Source organism: Balaenoptera borealis (assembly GCF_965194805.1).
Source record: "Balaenoptera borealis genome assembly, chromosome: 16".
In the NCBI taxonomy this organism is placed as follows: domain Eukaryota; kingdom Metazoa; phylum Chordata; class Mammalia; order Artiodactyla; family Balaenopteridae; genus Balaenoptera; species Balaenoptera borealis.
In genome coordinates this window covers 21,417,769-21,432,831 of record NC_138872.1, presented here as the reverse complement: position 1 = coordinate 21,432,831, position 15,063 = coordinate 21,417,769, and the positions used below count along the sequence as shown (strand labels likewise).

The following is a 15,063-nucleotide window of genomic DNA, read 5'->3' as shown; positions in this document are numbered from 1 at the left end:
CGGCATGTGGGATCTTCCCGGACCAGGGATCAAACTCGTGTCCCCTGCATTGGCAGGCGTATTCTTAACCACTACGCCACCAGGGAAGTCCCATTGAGTTTTCTATTTTTTTTTCTTTTTTCTTTTTTTTATTTAACATTTTCATGAACCAAAAAGAAGTATAAATAAGGAAATGGTGATATTACTTAGTAGGTCCCACATGTAGAAAATCCTGTGGCTCTTGTTAAAAGGAAGCATGTTTGGTTCTGTTTTGAAGTGTGCTTAATCTGCTAAGTATGAGCACAACTATAATTCACAAACTTCCAGTCCTGGAAAACGAGCATAGTTGTTTACAGTCCAGGGCAGGAAATGGGTTGTCAGGCTAGATTTTGATTTTGTTTTTCCATGTCATTGTGTGTTTCTTCTGACAGTTTTATCTTAGTAAAGCTCTGTCTCTCTGGGGACAAGGAGTTTTGCAAATGGAATGAAATAGTTTGAGTTTGCAGAGAATAGTTCACTTGAATACTGATAGTTCACCTAGCTGACTAAAACCCTCTGTTTTCAAGGTTTTCTGGTGAGGCAGACTGTAATTAACATTTGTAGAAGAAAGAGACTGGAAAGTGACTCCTACAGTCCACCACATGTCCGCCGGAAACAGAAGATCACCGACATTGTCAACAAGTACCGGAACAAGCAGTTGGAGCCAGAGTTTTATACTTCACTTTTTCAGGAGGTTGGACTCAAGAACTGTAGTTCTTAGACCACTGTCTGTCTAGGACTATTGAACTCTAGTTTGGAGCTATAATATCAAAGCAAAACAATTTGATAGGTGATCACTGTAACAATAAAACAAATCACTCCCCAAGAGCTTACTGTTTAATCACCAGAATAGAAGAGACACACATTATAAACCCATCTGAGAGAAGACTTTTCGGCTTTTTAGTGAAATTGGCTCCCAGACACAATCATATTCCTGCTGGTAATGATGATATACGTTTTAGCCATAAACTTTCTTTTAAAAGTGGCAATTTTAGTTAAATATAAGCCTTTTGAGGAGAAAGGCTTTTATGCATCTCAGTTAAACATGTGCATTGGTAGTTTCAAATTTGCAAATTAGAAGTTGAAGATAGTTTTATACCTCACTTTTTAGGAGGTTGTGCTCAAAAGTAAAATCTGTCTCAGAATCTTCCAGGACATTTAAAGACTCGTGTTGATAGCATGGAGGAGAAGGAAGGAAACCTCAACTTTCTGCTCACTCGTAGGTCCATTTGTCATCCAGCTGTCATCCAAATGTCATACTGACGGGAAAGAACTTAAGTGTTTTTTGCTCAGATAAGAAGTCTGAGATTAAAATATTTCATAGTCTCTCTCCACATTTCAAAAAGTTACTCTCATCACTGCAAAGGGTCTGTCTGAAGGCCTCAGTTTCTGGGCAGCCCAGGAACAGATCTAAAATGGAAGCATGGCCCAGTCCTTTAATGAGGATACAAATGGAGTTTGTGGAGTTAAGTTAGAAGACGGCTTTGATGCCTCCACTCTCTCCGTTATTGTCTAGTTCCGTGACATTATGACAGGTTAACCATTTGTAATTCCTTGGTAATTTCTTGGTTAAATATTAAGAAATATAAATTCACAGCAAAGGTTAAACATTATTTGGTTTCATCCATTGTCTCTTATTTCAGGACCAAGCAGGAAACTGCAGTAGTTTATGAAGGATTCTAATTTGGGGTTCAGGAAATAGCCTCTCAACGCTACTAATTCAGATCTCTCCCAGAGAGCTACTAGATTTCATCATAATTGACAGACATTAGTGACCACCTCCTTGGGTGGCTTGCTTTTAGAAATGGCTGTTGTCATATTTTCTGGACTTTGCTGGCTGAAGGCACAACAAATCCCTGCCCGGGTTTTTGAAATACTTCTGTTACCTCGCTGCTACTTTTCTGCCAGGGATAAATGTTTTGAGGTGGCCAGACCCAGAACCTCCTTACAAGGATTCCTGTTACAGTGCTAGCATATACACTGCTCATTTCTCCTATTCTTGTGTGCTTTCTTCTTTATTAAGATTATTTTATGTTAAGAAAATAAGTGACATTTAAAAGTCCAAAGAGGAGTGATCACAGTTGTATAAGGGGTGATTTCCCACTTGAACTCTGATGTCAGTAGATTCTGTAGGTCAGGCCTACAATGGTCTGTTTGGTTTGATGTTTTGGTAGTTTAATTAGAGGGTGGGGAATAGTATAGGATTTAATTCCCTGTGCAGATATTTCTATTCCAGAAGTACATGTTGATATCTGTGAGCAAGAAACGGCATAGCAGCTCTTGGTTTTAAGTTTGCCGTACCTTTTTCTTCATGTTTGTTTTAAGCTCAGGTAAAAGTAACCTCCTCCTTCTATGACTCCAGTTTCCATTCAGGGTATAATATTATTCAGTAATTGATTTTCTTTTTAATCTGGGCAATAAATTGATGTTTCCAGATGGTAGCATGGGGGAGGGGGTTGTATGATTAGCACGTTCTACCCTAAAAATGTTTTAGTAGCTCAGCAGGTGTAAAGTGAGGTTTAACAACTTTCATGGAAATTCCAGATTGACATTTCATGGGAAAAAATAGGCCCTTGTTCTGATGGATGTGGACAAAGAAGGCTATAAATTAATGTGCAACTTATAACATTCCAGAGGTTAAAAATAACTGATGTAGGTGTACCTCTTCAGTGTGACTCTTCAGATAACACTTTTACCTTTGGCATAGTTCTGCTGTCAGCAGAATGTACGGTGGTGTGTGTGTTGGGGTGGCCTTCCTGTTGCTTCAGTTTGCTCTAATTTCTGACAACTCTTTGTAATTCTAATGGCTTTGATAAGTCAGTGAACAACCATGTTGAATGCATTTATGATCTGGGAGACTTTGTGGTCCCCCAGGGAAGGAGGGATGGATTTAGGACTGTGCTGCTCCCAAAGGCATGAAACCCCAGTGTGTACGGCACAGAGTGTGGGGTACACGTACCTCGTCAGGTACTCCTTCTGCTCAAAACCACATCTACCTAAAAAGGGAGTGTGGTGAGGACCCTTGGACCTTTCACTAGTGTGGGTTTGAGTTCATGGTCACTAAGTTCTCTCAACTGCCTTTGTAAAAGTCACGTTGAGTACAGTAATGCCAGAGGAGCATATTTAGTCCCTAATAATAATCTTTAGTAGTCCACTTGATAAATTTGCTAACATAGGTTCAGAACCTTTGGGGGGAAGCCAGGACCACTTTGGTCTTTGGCTTAAACAGTTTAGTTGCTGCATGTGACAGGACCAGGGTGTGGATGAGTGTGACATTTGTTGACAAGGAAAGCGTTACCCAGGGGACAGAGGCAGGTAGCCCCTCGTAGTCCCTTCTCACATTTGGGGGATAGGGGCTCTCTCCCCCTCTCTGACTGGGAGCACTGAGGACAGAGAGGAGGGCTTTTGCCTTTTCCTGTTCAGCCGGCTCTCTTTTGTCCAGTGCTTCCTCCTAAGACCCCCTCCTGTCCGTTGGCCCTTTGACCTGGATAGTTACATGGTGGTTTGACCCCCTCCCGTCCTGGCAATATATACACAACATGCATGCATGCTGTCCTCCATTTCCAGGTCTTCAGGTCCCCTGAGGCTGCCCATTCTCCTCTGGACTCATTTATAAAAACAAAATACCTACATCTTTGGCCAGTAATGTCAGTTCCCTACAGGTTGTGTGTGTGAGGCCTTCATGAGTGGTTACTTCCTGTATACACTGAGGAAGCATTTGTCAGACTCTGCAGAGTGATTTTTAGAGAAGCAGTGTCTTCAAGAGTATTTATTTATATTGGAAGGTGGAATTTTACCCAAAGAAAGTGGGAGTCAGCCTTGCTCAAAGACATGTAGATGGTAAAAAATGTATCGGAGGTAATTTGACACTCCTGCTGGTAGTTCTCCATTCAGCATTTTAAAACCCGTTCAGGTTATATCTTCCTAAAAAGAATTGATTTATATGTTTACATGAAATGGTAAGTTGCGTTAGGTGGTCTGTTTTAGGGATTTCCATGACAGCCTCTTTTCCCGAGATGGAGAGATTGGAGGTAATCCACCTGTTCAATGTGGAATCAAACTGTGGGTTCTCAGTAGCTAAAGAAGCCATGTACTGTATAGTGTTTTTCTCGGAGTATCAACTCATGTTTTTCAGATGCTTTTCTTTTTTTAATGGTGAGGGAAAGGTATAATTTGGGATTCCACAGTGCCTTGCATACAGTAGGCGCCCAATAAATATTTGTTGAAGCAAACCAAGTTTCCCAAGTCCTTATCTCTTGCAGTGACCAAGAACATCTTTCTCCTCTGAAGGGCTTGGCAGTTGTGGCTAAAAAATAAGCAGTATCATTATTTGCTTGAAATCATATACACAATTTGTATGAATTTTGGTATGTTGCCAAGACATGATCTTTTTCTTATTGTATTTTCTGTAAATATTTCTGGCACTGAACTGTAAAGTAAAGGCGAAATGTAAATATGAAGGTGTCCTGTGTACCCTCGCCTCCTGTGTTTCCTCTTCGTCAGTTAGGGAAGAAGGCCCAGAGGCTTGTTTGTATTTATGCAACCCCTTTGTCCAGAAGAAACCCATGGAATATTGAATGTAATACATTTAGTCAATTAAATTTTAAGGAGATTCTTATCTAAAAATGTCATGTGTGCTTTTGGTTTGCCTCTGGCATGGGTGTGCTTCATAATTTAGATCAGTAGGTTTTCACCCTGGTTTTGTAGAATATCATGAAATACTCAAAATTTGATAAATTTAAAAAGAAAATTATTTGGCCTTCTAGGCTGGAAGGAGCTTGTGTAACTAAGGCACTGCCAGCAGAGACCCACCTTACAGAGGCTAGCAATTGCTGAGCGGCTGGCTGGCTCTCTGTGTCCTGGGAACAGAAATGCCAGCTGAGCTCCCTGCCTGCAGAAGATCTGAGCTCTGCCAGGGCTGGCCAATCAGGAAAGCAGAGATGCAGGGGGAGGTCCTCCCGCTGCCCACTGGCCCTTTGAGTAGGGTCTTGGCTGCAGAAGGTTCCATGGGGCCAGATTAACACCTAATGCCTAGGTCACACGTGGGGGGTGGTGGTACCACTTGAGCAAACAGCTGTGGTGCATGACTCTGCCAAGAGCCACCCCTCCAGCCTGGCACTGACTCCACGTGACAATGCGTGACCCCCCAAACTGCAACTGGAAGCCAGGGCTGCGAGTTGCCTCCCCTGCAGGTGTGTGTCCACACCTGCTTGCCTCCTCACCACAGGACCTGCTGCTGGGTTCTGGTGGCCAGGGGGGCTTAGCCCTGGGCTGACTGCACGGTGGCCCTGTTTTGGGGTCTGGCAAGGATATGTGTGTTCGAGCCTTTCTCAGCTGTGCTGCTCAGCTCTTTCTGACCCCAGCCCCTTCAGAACCCAGTGCCAAGGGACTTCCCTGGTGGTCCAGTGGCTAAGACTCCGTGCTCCCAATGCATGGGCTCAGGTTCGATCCCTGGTCAGGGAAATGGATCCTGCATGCCCCAACTAAGAGTTCGCATGCTGCAACTAAAGATCCTGTGGGCCACATTTACGACTGGCACAGCCAAAAACGAACAAACAAACAACAGTGCCAAGAAATCACCCCAACCCAGACCACCCAGCTCTTGGTCTTGGCCCCTGGGCCCTGAGTGGCACAGCTTGCCAGGCTACTGTGTTTCATGGATGCACATTCTAATACCATCTGCCCTGACCCTCCTCTGCTGGGGACTCGGGTCATTCCACAGCAGGGCTAAGACTCCCTTTAAACACACTGGCCCTGCAAACCCCAGCTGTCCCCGCCCCCATTTTTACTGTGGCTGGACCCCTCTTACCCTTCTCCCTGGGCCAGTGTCTTCCTCTAAGGGGGTCCTTCCACTCCATGTCTCCCCTAGGTCTACCACCCACTTCCTACAGCTGCTCCCCCAGCCTGGAACGGGGTCTACCTGACTTTCCAACCTATGCTCCACGAGATGCCGTGGTCTCAAAAGCAAGTCGGCCTCAGACTGGTTGCCCATTGATGCGTGGAGTCCGAGCCTCACCCCCTGGAGGTTCTGACTCAGCAGAGCAGGGTGAGCATGCCAATCGGCATGTCTCATAAGTACCGTCCAGCCCCCTCCGCCCCTCTGCTGGCAGTGGCTGAGGCAGGTGGGCCAGCTGGAGAATACCACGCTTCTGCCTTCCTGCCCTCCACAAGCAGCAGCCGCTCTTCGTGTGGACTTCCCGCACCCACCAGGCTCCCAGCCTGGCCAGAGTCTCCCTCCAGCTTAGGGGCTCTCAGGCCCTGGGAGGTCCAGCGCCTCCTTCCTGTCGTGGGACCTGACGTGGAGATTTACTGACTACTCCATAATGAAGGAATGACAGAGGCGAGGGGGAGAGAGAAGCTCGGCATTTGGGGGTGTCTTGCCCACTTGGGAGATAAAGGAACAAGGTTAAAGTCTTAGAAACTCTTCACTGAAAACCCTAATAAGGAGAGATGCAGAAGCTTCCAGATTAAATAACAGTCATTTACTGAGGGCCTTGCTGGCTCCAGAAGGAATATGTGACCTCAGATATATGAACACCCACCTGGGGGCAATTTGTATCCACTTTTCTAACTTTTAGCAGCTTGGTGAGGTAAGGATTATTTCCATTCTGCAAGAGGGTCGGGGAGGTGTCACGTGAACCCACAGCATCTTATGAGGGTTCAAACCCAGGCCTGGAAGCCTGGGCTTTTGTTCTCAGTCAGATTGTCCCACTACCCCTGCTTCTGCCCACTCGTCCAAAACAGCTCTCTCTTCAGCTGCCTGAAGGACCTTGTGGTTTCCTTATTACGTCACCCGTTCAGTCACAATTGGGCTGAGAGCGGAGCGTGGCTCGGCCCGCCAGGTCCCCAGGGCATCCCTGCCAGCCCAGCCCAGGCCGGCCTGGCCTAGCCACACACACACCATGAAGTACCCTCTGGTGCCGCTGGTGAACGAGCTGACGTTTTCTTTCCTGGTGTTCTGGCTCTGTCTGCCCGTGGCTTTGCTGTTGTTCTTGCTGATCGTCTGGCTACACTTCTTACTCAGCCAAGGTGAGCTGCCCAGGTCGGGCCCTAATCCTGGAGGCTGGGCAGGACTTGGGATAGGGTGGGAGTCCCAAAACAACTGCCGAGAGAGGGTTGTCCTTCAGGCAGAGGGGTTTCCTGCTGGCTCCGAGTTGACAAGCAGTCACCTGCAAGAGAAAGCATTGACTTGGGGTAGTTTAGCGTTTCTTAACCTGGAGTCCCAGAGTGAATCCTGAGTTTGGAAAACAATATGTATGTGTGCACATCTGTCCCTTCAGGGCCACTGCTAGCATATAAGGTCTTTGGTACATATGAAATTATTGTGAATGTGATTGCGAATTTAGTTAAGATATTCTAGATAGAAGATAAAACAATTTATTACTTTTGCACTATAATATAAATATATTTGTGGTAAAATAAACTTGGAGCAGAAATGTACTTGGAATTGGTTATCGTGTATACAGAATTCATATTATTTCTGAAGAAGCAGTAGTCATGTACCACCGGTAATAGAAGCTATTATTATCAAAATGTGTATGTAAACTATATATATATACACAGAATAATGGAACTATAATTTTTGTGTGAAATATGGTGTCAAATGTAAAATGTATGTTTCAGCATGGCAGTAAATGCTTTCTGTTTTTGTGACCAATCATTAATTTAGAAGGAATTGAATCTTTATAATAAATAAATAAACAAATAAATAAATACACACACAGAAAGGTGCCCCTTCAGGGCCACAGCTAGCACATAAGGTCTTTGGTACAAATCAGAAAGAGGTGGCCCCTCTGGGCAGATGAATTAGTAAAAGATGTCCCTTCCTGTGAATGCAGCCAGGGCACAAGGCTCGGTGAGCAGAGCATGGGCTGGCTTTCAGCCCCTCTCGGCCCTCAGCCCTGTGCTTTTGCAGTCAACAACCAGTTCGATGGGTACAGCAGCCTTCAGCATTTAGCAGGTGCCCAGAGACCACTCACACAGTTTCCTGCCCAGACCACACATCAGGGAGGATCTGGGTTTCTGTGGGACGCAGGATTACGGAAGCTGACCGACATCTGTCCTGAACTCAGCATGCCACCCAGAGGAGTGGGAGGCAGGGCGAAGCAGGCCTGAGAGAGGCTGGAAGCGGTGGGCCGGTGGGGACGGGGGACAGCCTGGCCACGTGGCAGGAATGACACTCTGCTCCTCAGGTGTCCCGTCTCCCCCGGCACTCCCGTCACCTAGGGCCCTCTTCCTGGGCACTGCTTGACCTCCCACCTCCTGCTCAGCAGCCCCATGACCTTTGACCACCTGGGCAGGGAGGGCACTGAGTGTGCTGCCAGCTCTGCTCAGATGGTGCTCAGACAAGCTGAGCAGTTCACCCCCAACTTGCCCCATGATCTCACGTGTAGGAGCTGGCAATTGTGCAATTGTTAGGCGTTCCTGGCGAGAGCTTCCAGAAAACATTTGTTTAAAGTGTGTTCTTCTGTTCCCAGGGTGGACGGCAGCCCTCCCTGAGGGCCAGTGTTGGGTAGGAGGCAGAGCCCTTGCCTGCAGTGGCTATAAAATCCCGTTTCTCCAGAGTCTAGGGGATGCGGGCCGGGTTTCAGCTTTGCCCCTTAATCATTCATAACAATAGCTTTTTTGAACACTGTGCTAGGCCTTGTGCTAAACACTTGGTGTACCTTATTTCATTTAATCCTCAGACTAACCCTGTGAAATAATCCTTATCGTACAAGTGAGGAAACTGAGGTTTGGAGAGAAGTTACCTCCAAGGCCACACCCTTAAGAGTGCCGACTGTCCAGTGTCTCACCTGGGCTCTGACACCTACCAGCTGTGTGACTTGGGACAAATCCTCTCTGAGCCCCAGTTTTCTCACCTACAAAATGGAGATAATAATGGTCCCTACCCTTTGGGGCTGTGGAGAGATGCATGTCAGGGGCAGGGTACCTGTACACACACGGCACATAGCAGGTGCTTGGAAGCTGAGAAATAATCCAGGCAGTGTCGGTTTTATCAAGGTAGGAGGAAGTGTAGGCGTGGCTTTGGATGGCTTTTCCGGAAGGTGGGACACCTTCCCTGAGGTCCAAGGCACTAATCTCCTCCAATTCGTTCTCCTTGGAGGCCCATCTCTAAGCCATCCACAACCTGCCCTGTCCGACCCCCCTCTCAGACTTTCTCCTGAGAGGCTGTTTACCCACCGACGTCTCACGCGGCAGTTTGAAACAGGTCCTTTTGTTGATTTTGCATTGAAGAGAAACTGTCCTTGAAGTGAGGCAAGCAGCCCTCCCTCAGGGTCCCCGTCTTCTTGGAAATCTCAGTATTACTGTGTTCTGTCTTTGTGCTGAGAATTGGCTCAAACCCAGGGTCTGGACCTGCCAGGGTTTGGGGGGCTGGGGCTCCGGACACCCTGGCCTGGGGTTTTCTATTCTGCCATGGATCTCTTGATTGGAATCATTCTGGCCTGGAATCCAGTATGAACAGCCGTCAAGAGGAGCTCTGATTCCCCCCTCCCCACCCCAACCTGGCCTGGCTCAGCAGGGCGGTTTCAGAGCCCAGAAGGCAGAAGGTTGAGCAGCAAGTGCCACGTGGCCCATGAGGATGTGAGGATGCCAATGAGCTTTTCCAAGTGGAGGCTCGAGCAAGTGGGGAGAAGGAGGGAGCTGCCTGGTGAGATGGGTGCAGAGGCAAGAAAAGATGGTTGGCAGCTGAGCCCTGGAGAAGCCGGCCAGGGAGGTCGATGCTGGTCCCCAGCCTGACATAGGAAGGGACGATGAAGCCTCCGAATTCCCTGCCTTTGGACAAGGGACCCCATGGAACCGCACGGGACTGTGGTGCCAGGACCTGCTTTTGCGTCCAGTGCTGCCACCTCCCAGCGGCAGGAAAACCTACACGTGTTATTAGATGGGTACCTGAGCTTGCTAACACGGCATATCTCGGGAAGGCAAGGTGAGAAAAGAGGGGGAAGGGGGAGATTCTTATTTTTCTGAGTATACTCAAGTTGTTTCACTGGTTACAGAGAAGTAGAGGAGGTTGAAGACAGCCCCTCAGATTTCAGACCAAGAAAAGGCCGAGGGAGTTTCCTGGTGGTCTAGTGGTTAGGATTCGGTGCTTTCACCACCGGGGCCTGGGTTTGATCCCTGGTGGGGGGCTTTGGGGTGGAGAAGGGGATGTTCTTATTTTTAAGAAAGGGATTCTACCATATACTTCTCTGCAACTTTCTTGTAATATACCATAGACATCCAGCAAGTTAAAAGATACAGATCTAATGCGGGTGTTTTAAAAGCCTCATGACATGCCACACGTGAGTGTGCCACACTTCATCACCCAGACCTCTCATGATGGACACACACACGGTGTCCAGGGTATTTTAGTGTGTGTGTGCGCATGTGTGTGTTTCACCATAAAACAGTGCTATACGGGACACCATTGGACACATATACTCAGACATTTGTTAATGAATGAACTGGTGGACGGATGGATGAACAGGTGGGTGGGTGGGCTTATGTCTCCTCAGTGTCCCCTCCTGGACCATGCTCAATACAGGTAGGTCATTTGCTCACCCCTAGGGTCCTTCCTCTTCTAGAAGGTGGATGTGTCATGGGCCAACCTTCTTTCTTGGTCCCTGGTCATCATTCAAGGCCCTAAAGTCTTCCTGAGGTCTTGGGGCTGTCTCATCTGCCAGGATTCTGCCTTGGTCCCCTGGCCTCAGATAAAGCTTCAGGGGATGCCTGGGCCCGGCAGGGGGCTCCTTTAGCATCGAAAATAGGAGCTAGGATGTGACCACCGAAGAGGCCTTGTCTTGTCCCTCCACAGATTCAGAGGAAAATGACTCAGATGTTTGCTTTGATTGGGAGCCCTGGAGCAAAGGCCCCGCCAAGTTTTGCCAGAAGACACCCCATAGCCAAGAGGAGGAGAGGCCCTGCTAGTGAGCCTATTCTGCCAGGTGAGGCCCCTCTAAGAGGTGGGGGCTGGAAACAGGAGCCTCAGGGCTGCCCAAAGCCTAGGGCGGCTGCCATGTTGGAGCTCTTCTCCCTCTACCATGTTGGAAATCTTGCTGTCTCTGCCATGTCAGAGAACCTTCTGCCTTATTGTGTGGGAGACCTGTTTTTGCCACGTTAGAGGACCAGTCACCTCTGCCGTGAAGAGTTTCTTTACAAAGGCCCCCCTACCCATTATCTCTAGGACCTCACCTCCCATCACCCTCCTTAGGCTCTTTGCACTGGCTGTTCCCTCTGCCTGGAACCCTTCTCCCCACACATGCCTCACCTCGAAGGGTTCTGCTCAGATGTCACTTTTTCAGTGACAGCCACCCACCCTCCTTAATACTGTAATCTCTTCCCCACTCTGACTCTGTTCTACGTTTTCTTTTGCCATAGCACTTATTACCCCTGACATGCTCGATAACTGATGTCACCAAAGCATCTATAGCAATGCCTGACACACAATGGAGGCTCCACAGATATCTGTAAAAGGAAGGAGAAAGACATGATAACAGTAGTAATAGTAATAATAATGGCTGATATCCACTGAGTGTTTAATAGGTACCAGAGCCCGTGCCAAACATTCACAAGCTCATTTACGGAAGTCCTACGGAGAAGATATTATTCTTATCTTCATTTTACAAATGGGAATTCAGAGCGTCAGTGCAGTTAAATAATGTGCCCAAGTATCAGAGCTCTATCCTCACTGAACAGCGAGGATACCTCATCCATCCCAACGGGATTAAAGGCCATTTCTATGCCAGTGACTCCAAATGTATCTCACTCTAATCTCCCTTCTGAGCTCTATTATCTGTCCCCTCGATGCCTTTCCATGGCTAGAATGGGATTCTTAATTCCCTTTGCTACCCAACAAAGCAAAACACAGCACCCGATCTTCTGCCAGCTGGTCCCCATCTCCATGAACATCACTGCCGTTGGTTGGTCTAGTTGCTTGAGCCGCAAGCCCGGGAGTCAGCCGTCATGCTTTTCTTTTCCTCCCACCCACGTCCAGTCCATCAGCAAGTCCTAAATGCCATCTCTCATGCGTCCACTTCTCTCTGTCCCCAGGGCCACCATGGCCTGCCCTACCCCAAGGTCTGCCCGTACGTCTCACTCTTGGAGCCCCTGCCTGTCCGAGTGGAGAAAGGAGGTGGTGGCGAGAAGCAAGGACCCTCACTTAACCTCAGTCACACTGACCTTGTCAGGTCATGACCTTGACAGTTAAGAGCCCTTTCCCCGGAAAACACACGCTTGGACACGCACTCAGAGTTTTGTGCTCAGGACCAGGTTCACAGGTTGTCACCTGTGCAGTCCCACAAGGTCACATGTTCAGAAGAGCCTCGTGCTTCATTTAATGTTCTGCTGTCGCTGTCTTGAAATTCTTAATTTTTTTTTTTTTCTTTTGGCTGTGCCACGTGGTTTGTGGGATCTTAGTTCCATAACCAGGGATCGAACCCTGGCCCTTGGCAGTGAAAGCCCAGAGTCCTAACCACTGAACCACAAGGGAATTCCCTTGAAATTCTTAGTTTTTGAACAAGGGGACCCACATTGTTCATTTTTTTAATGGGCCCCACAAATCACATAGCCCATCCTGTTTGCGTACAATTAATGGGGTAAGAAAAGGAGATATTCGGACGCTGATATAGAGCCCTTCCTGCCCCATCGTGGGTCTGTCTCCCTCTTACTCTTTCATCTCATTGTCACCCTAGGTCCAATGTTCCACTGCTTCCCAGCCTGGTTTTCCCAGAGTCAGCGGGGCTGCGGCAGCGGCTGAGGTGGATGGGAGACTCGCTGGGGAGGGGAGAGGACTTTGGCGAGTGAGGTGCTCCCCAGGGACCCCCGACTCGTCTCCTCCACTGATGGACACACGAACGCCTCCAGAGACCCAGCTCTTCTCCGTTACAGACCACCTCCCAGTCCCCCCAGGGAGGAGCCTGAGCCTGTGAAGACAGTATAAGCCAGCCCTTGGGGAGAAGCTGCTGACTGAACTCAGAGGCCTGTGAGGACAGGCCCCTGAGAAACCTACTGGGCCTGACCAAGTCCACTCTTCTGACAAGCTGTGCAGCCCGGGCCCAGCCCTGGCACCACCTTGAGCCATTCTGACCTTTGGGAATATCTTTCCCACCTGTTCAAAGGGCTGGGGATCTTGCTCTGAACTTCTGTTCTCTAATTTCAAACTCACTGTATGTGAAATCAAGCTCAAAATCACTCATCCTTTTTTTTTTTTTTTTGCATGCCACGCAACTTGCGGGATCTTAGTTCCCTGACCAGGGATCGAACCCCGGGTCCCCGGCAGTGAAAGTGCCAAGTCCTAACCACTGGACCACCAGGGAATTCCCTCAAACTCACTCCTTGATTAGTCTTCAGGTTGATTTTAATAACAAATGTTCATTTTATAACTATGTACATTGTCTACCATTTGCCTAGTTACAATAGGAAGAGCTCATCTTTAGTGGGTGCTTACTGTGTGCCAGGTGCTTCACTATGCATTTTTTATACACATGATTTTTTTTTTTCTTTTTTTGCCGCGTTGGGTCTTCATTGCTCCGCACGGGCTTTCTCTAGTTGCGGCGAGCGCGGGCTACACTTCGTTGTGGTGCACGGGCTTCTCATTGCAGTGGCTTCTCTTGTTGTGGAGCACAGGCTCTAGGCGCGTGGGCTTCAGTAGTTGTGGCACGTGGGCTCAGTAGTTGTGGCTCGCGGGCTCTAGAGCGCAGGCTCAGTAGTTGTGGCATACGGGCTTAGTTGCTCCACAGCATGTGGGATCTTCCCAGACCAGGGCTCGAACCCATGTCCCCTGCATTGGCAGGCGAATTCTTAACCACTGTGCCACCAGGGAAGTCCCACATGATGGTTTTTAACCCTCACAAGCATTCTGTGAGGTAGGGTCTTTGGTTATTCCTGGTTTACAGATGGGGAAACTGAGGCACAGTGTGGTCAAGCAACTTGCTCAGCGTCACACGGGTCGGGTTGGGATTTGAACCTGGACCCTGACTCTAGCGCCTGGTCCCCGATCCACTGTGCCAGTTCTTCTCCAGGTTGGGGTGTTGGAGGAGAATATGGAGGAGACACAATGTTCTGACCTTTCAAGAAACCCCCTGTCCTTGTACCCCTGCTGGCTACGGGCAAGCAGCAGGGTTGATGGGCTGGAGAAGGGGACAGGCCCTCTCAGGGATCACCTGGGTATCATCTTTGTGTCCCCTCTTTCTCTCTCACCCCACATGCCACCAGCCACCATTAAGACTTCTAAACAAAGGCAAGAGAATGAGTCTGAATTATTAGCACCTGAATTATTAGCTGGTCTCCTGGACTTTGTTCTCTCTGGCTCTGCTTTTTTCTGCCCTGTTAGAACAATCCATCCAAAACACAAATCGGAGCATGTCTCTCCCCACCACCCCTATCTTTCTCCCTCTCTCTCTCTGTCTCTGTCTCTGTCTCTCTCTCTGTCTCTGTGTGTGTATGTGTGTGTGTGTGTGTGTGTCTCTCTCTCTCTCTCACACACACACACACACATGCCCCTTTCTCCACACATGCTTTGTCACGAGCTTCTGTCAGTGCTGTGCTTTCTGGAGACTCTCCTGGCATCGAATAAACACTTTTAATAACAAACCTCCCCTTTGGCTGAAGCTTCCCCCCGGCTTTGTCTGACATTTTCTCCAACTGCCCTGCTCCGTGGAGTGCCACATACCGTTTAGTGCCACTGCCCCTTTGCTGTCTGTAGGGGCTGCTGGGGCATCGTTCGGCTTCCTGCTGACCCAGAAAAGCCACCAAGCCCCACCCCGTCCGCCACCCGCCCCCAGCCATTCTGGAGGAGCTTCCTGGGGCGAGCCCAGACCTTGAGGGAGGGTGGGCACAGCCTGGCTCTGCGGGAAGAACGTCCACTCATGCTCCCGGGAGCGGGAGCGGGGGCGCCTGCAGCAGAAGGCGGGGCAGACAGCTCCCTGGGGCCCCTGGAAAGCTAGCAGCTCCGGAGGATTGTTGGCTGTGTGTGTACGGGTTGTCTGTGGAAAGATGCCCTCCCTGCTTGGGTGGGAGGCTGAGACCCCAGGCCTCTGAGGGGATGGATTGAGGCCCCCTTTC

At 48.8% G+C, this 15,063-nt stretch overlaps 2 protein-coding genes across 8 annotated transcripts in view; both read left to right on the top strand.

Annotated features, from left to right (window-relative positions):
- Nucleotides 1–4,478, top strand: part of RALGAPB (Ral GTPase activating protein non-catalytic subunit beta) — a 106,213-nt gene extending 101,735 nt beyond the window's left edge. For all 7 annotated transcript variants that reach the window (XM_082361920.1, XM_082361916.1, XM_082361918.1 and 4 more), the window contains one exon: nucleotides 546–4,478. In XM_082361920.1, the coding sequence (XP_082218046.1) occupies nucleotides 546–739 (194 nt within the window). In that variant the 3' untranslated portion in view covers nucleotides 740–4,478. The remainder of the gene's footprint in view (nucleotides 1–545) is intronic.
- A 140-nt stretch (nucleotides 4,479–4,618) lies between these two features.
- On the top strand, nucleotides 4,619–14,732 carry ADIG (adipogenin). The gene is made up of 2 exons (XM_082362036.1): nucleotides 4,619–7,047; nucleotides 10,817–14,732. Exons 1-2 carry the CDS (start codon nucleotides 6,921–6,923, stop codon nucleotides 10,927–10,929), a joined length of 240 nt encoding a protein of 79 aa, XP_082218162.1. The 5' UTR covers nucleotides 4,619–6,920; the 3' UTR covers nucleotides 10,930–14,732.
- The last annotated feature ends 331 nt before the right edge of the window (nucleotides 14,733–15,063 follow it).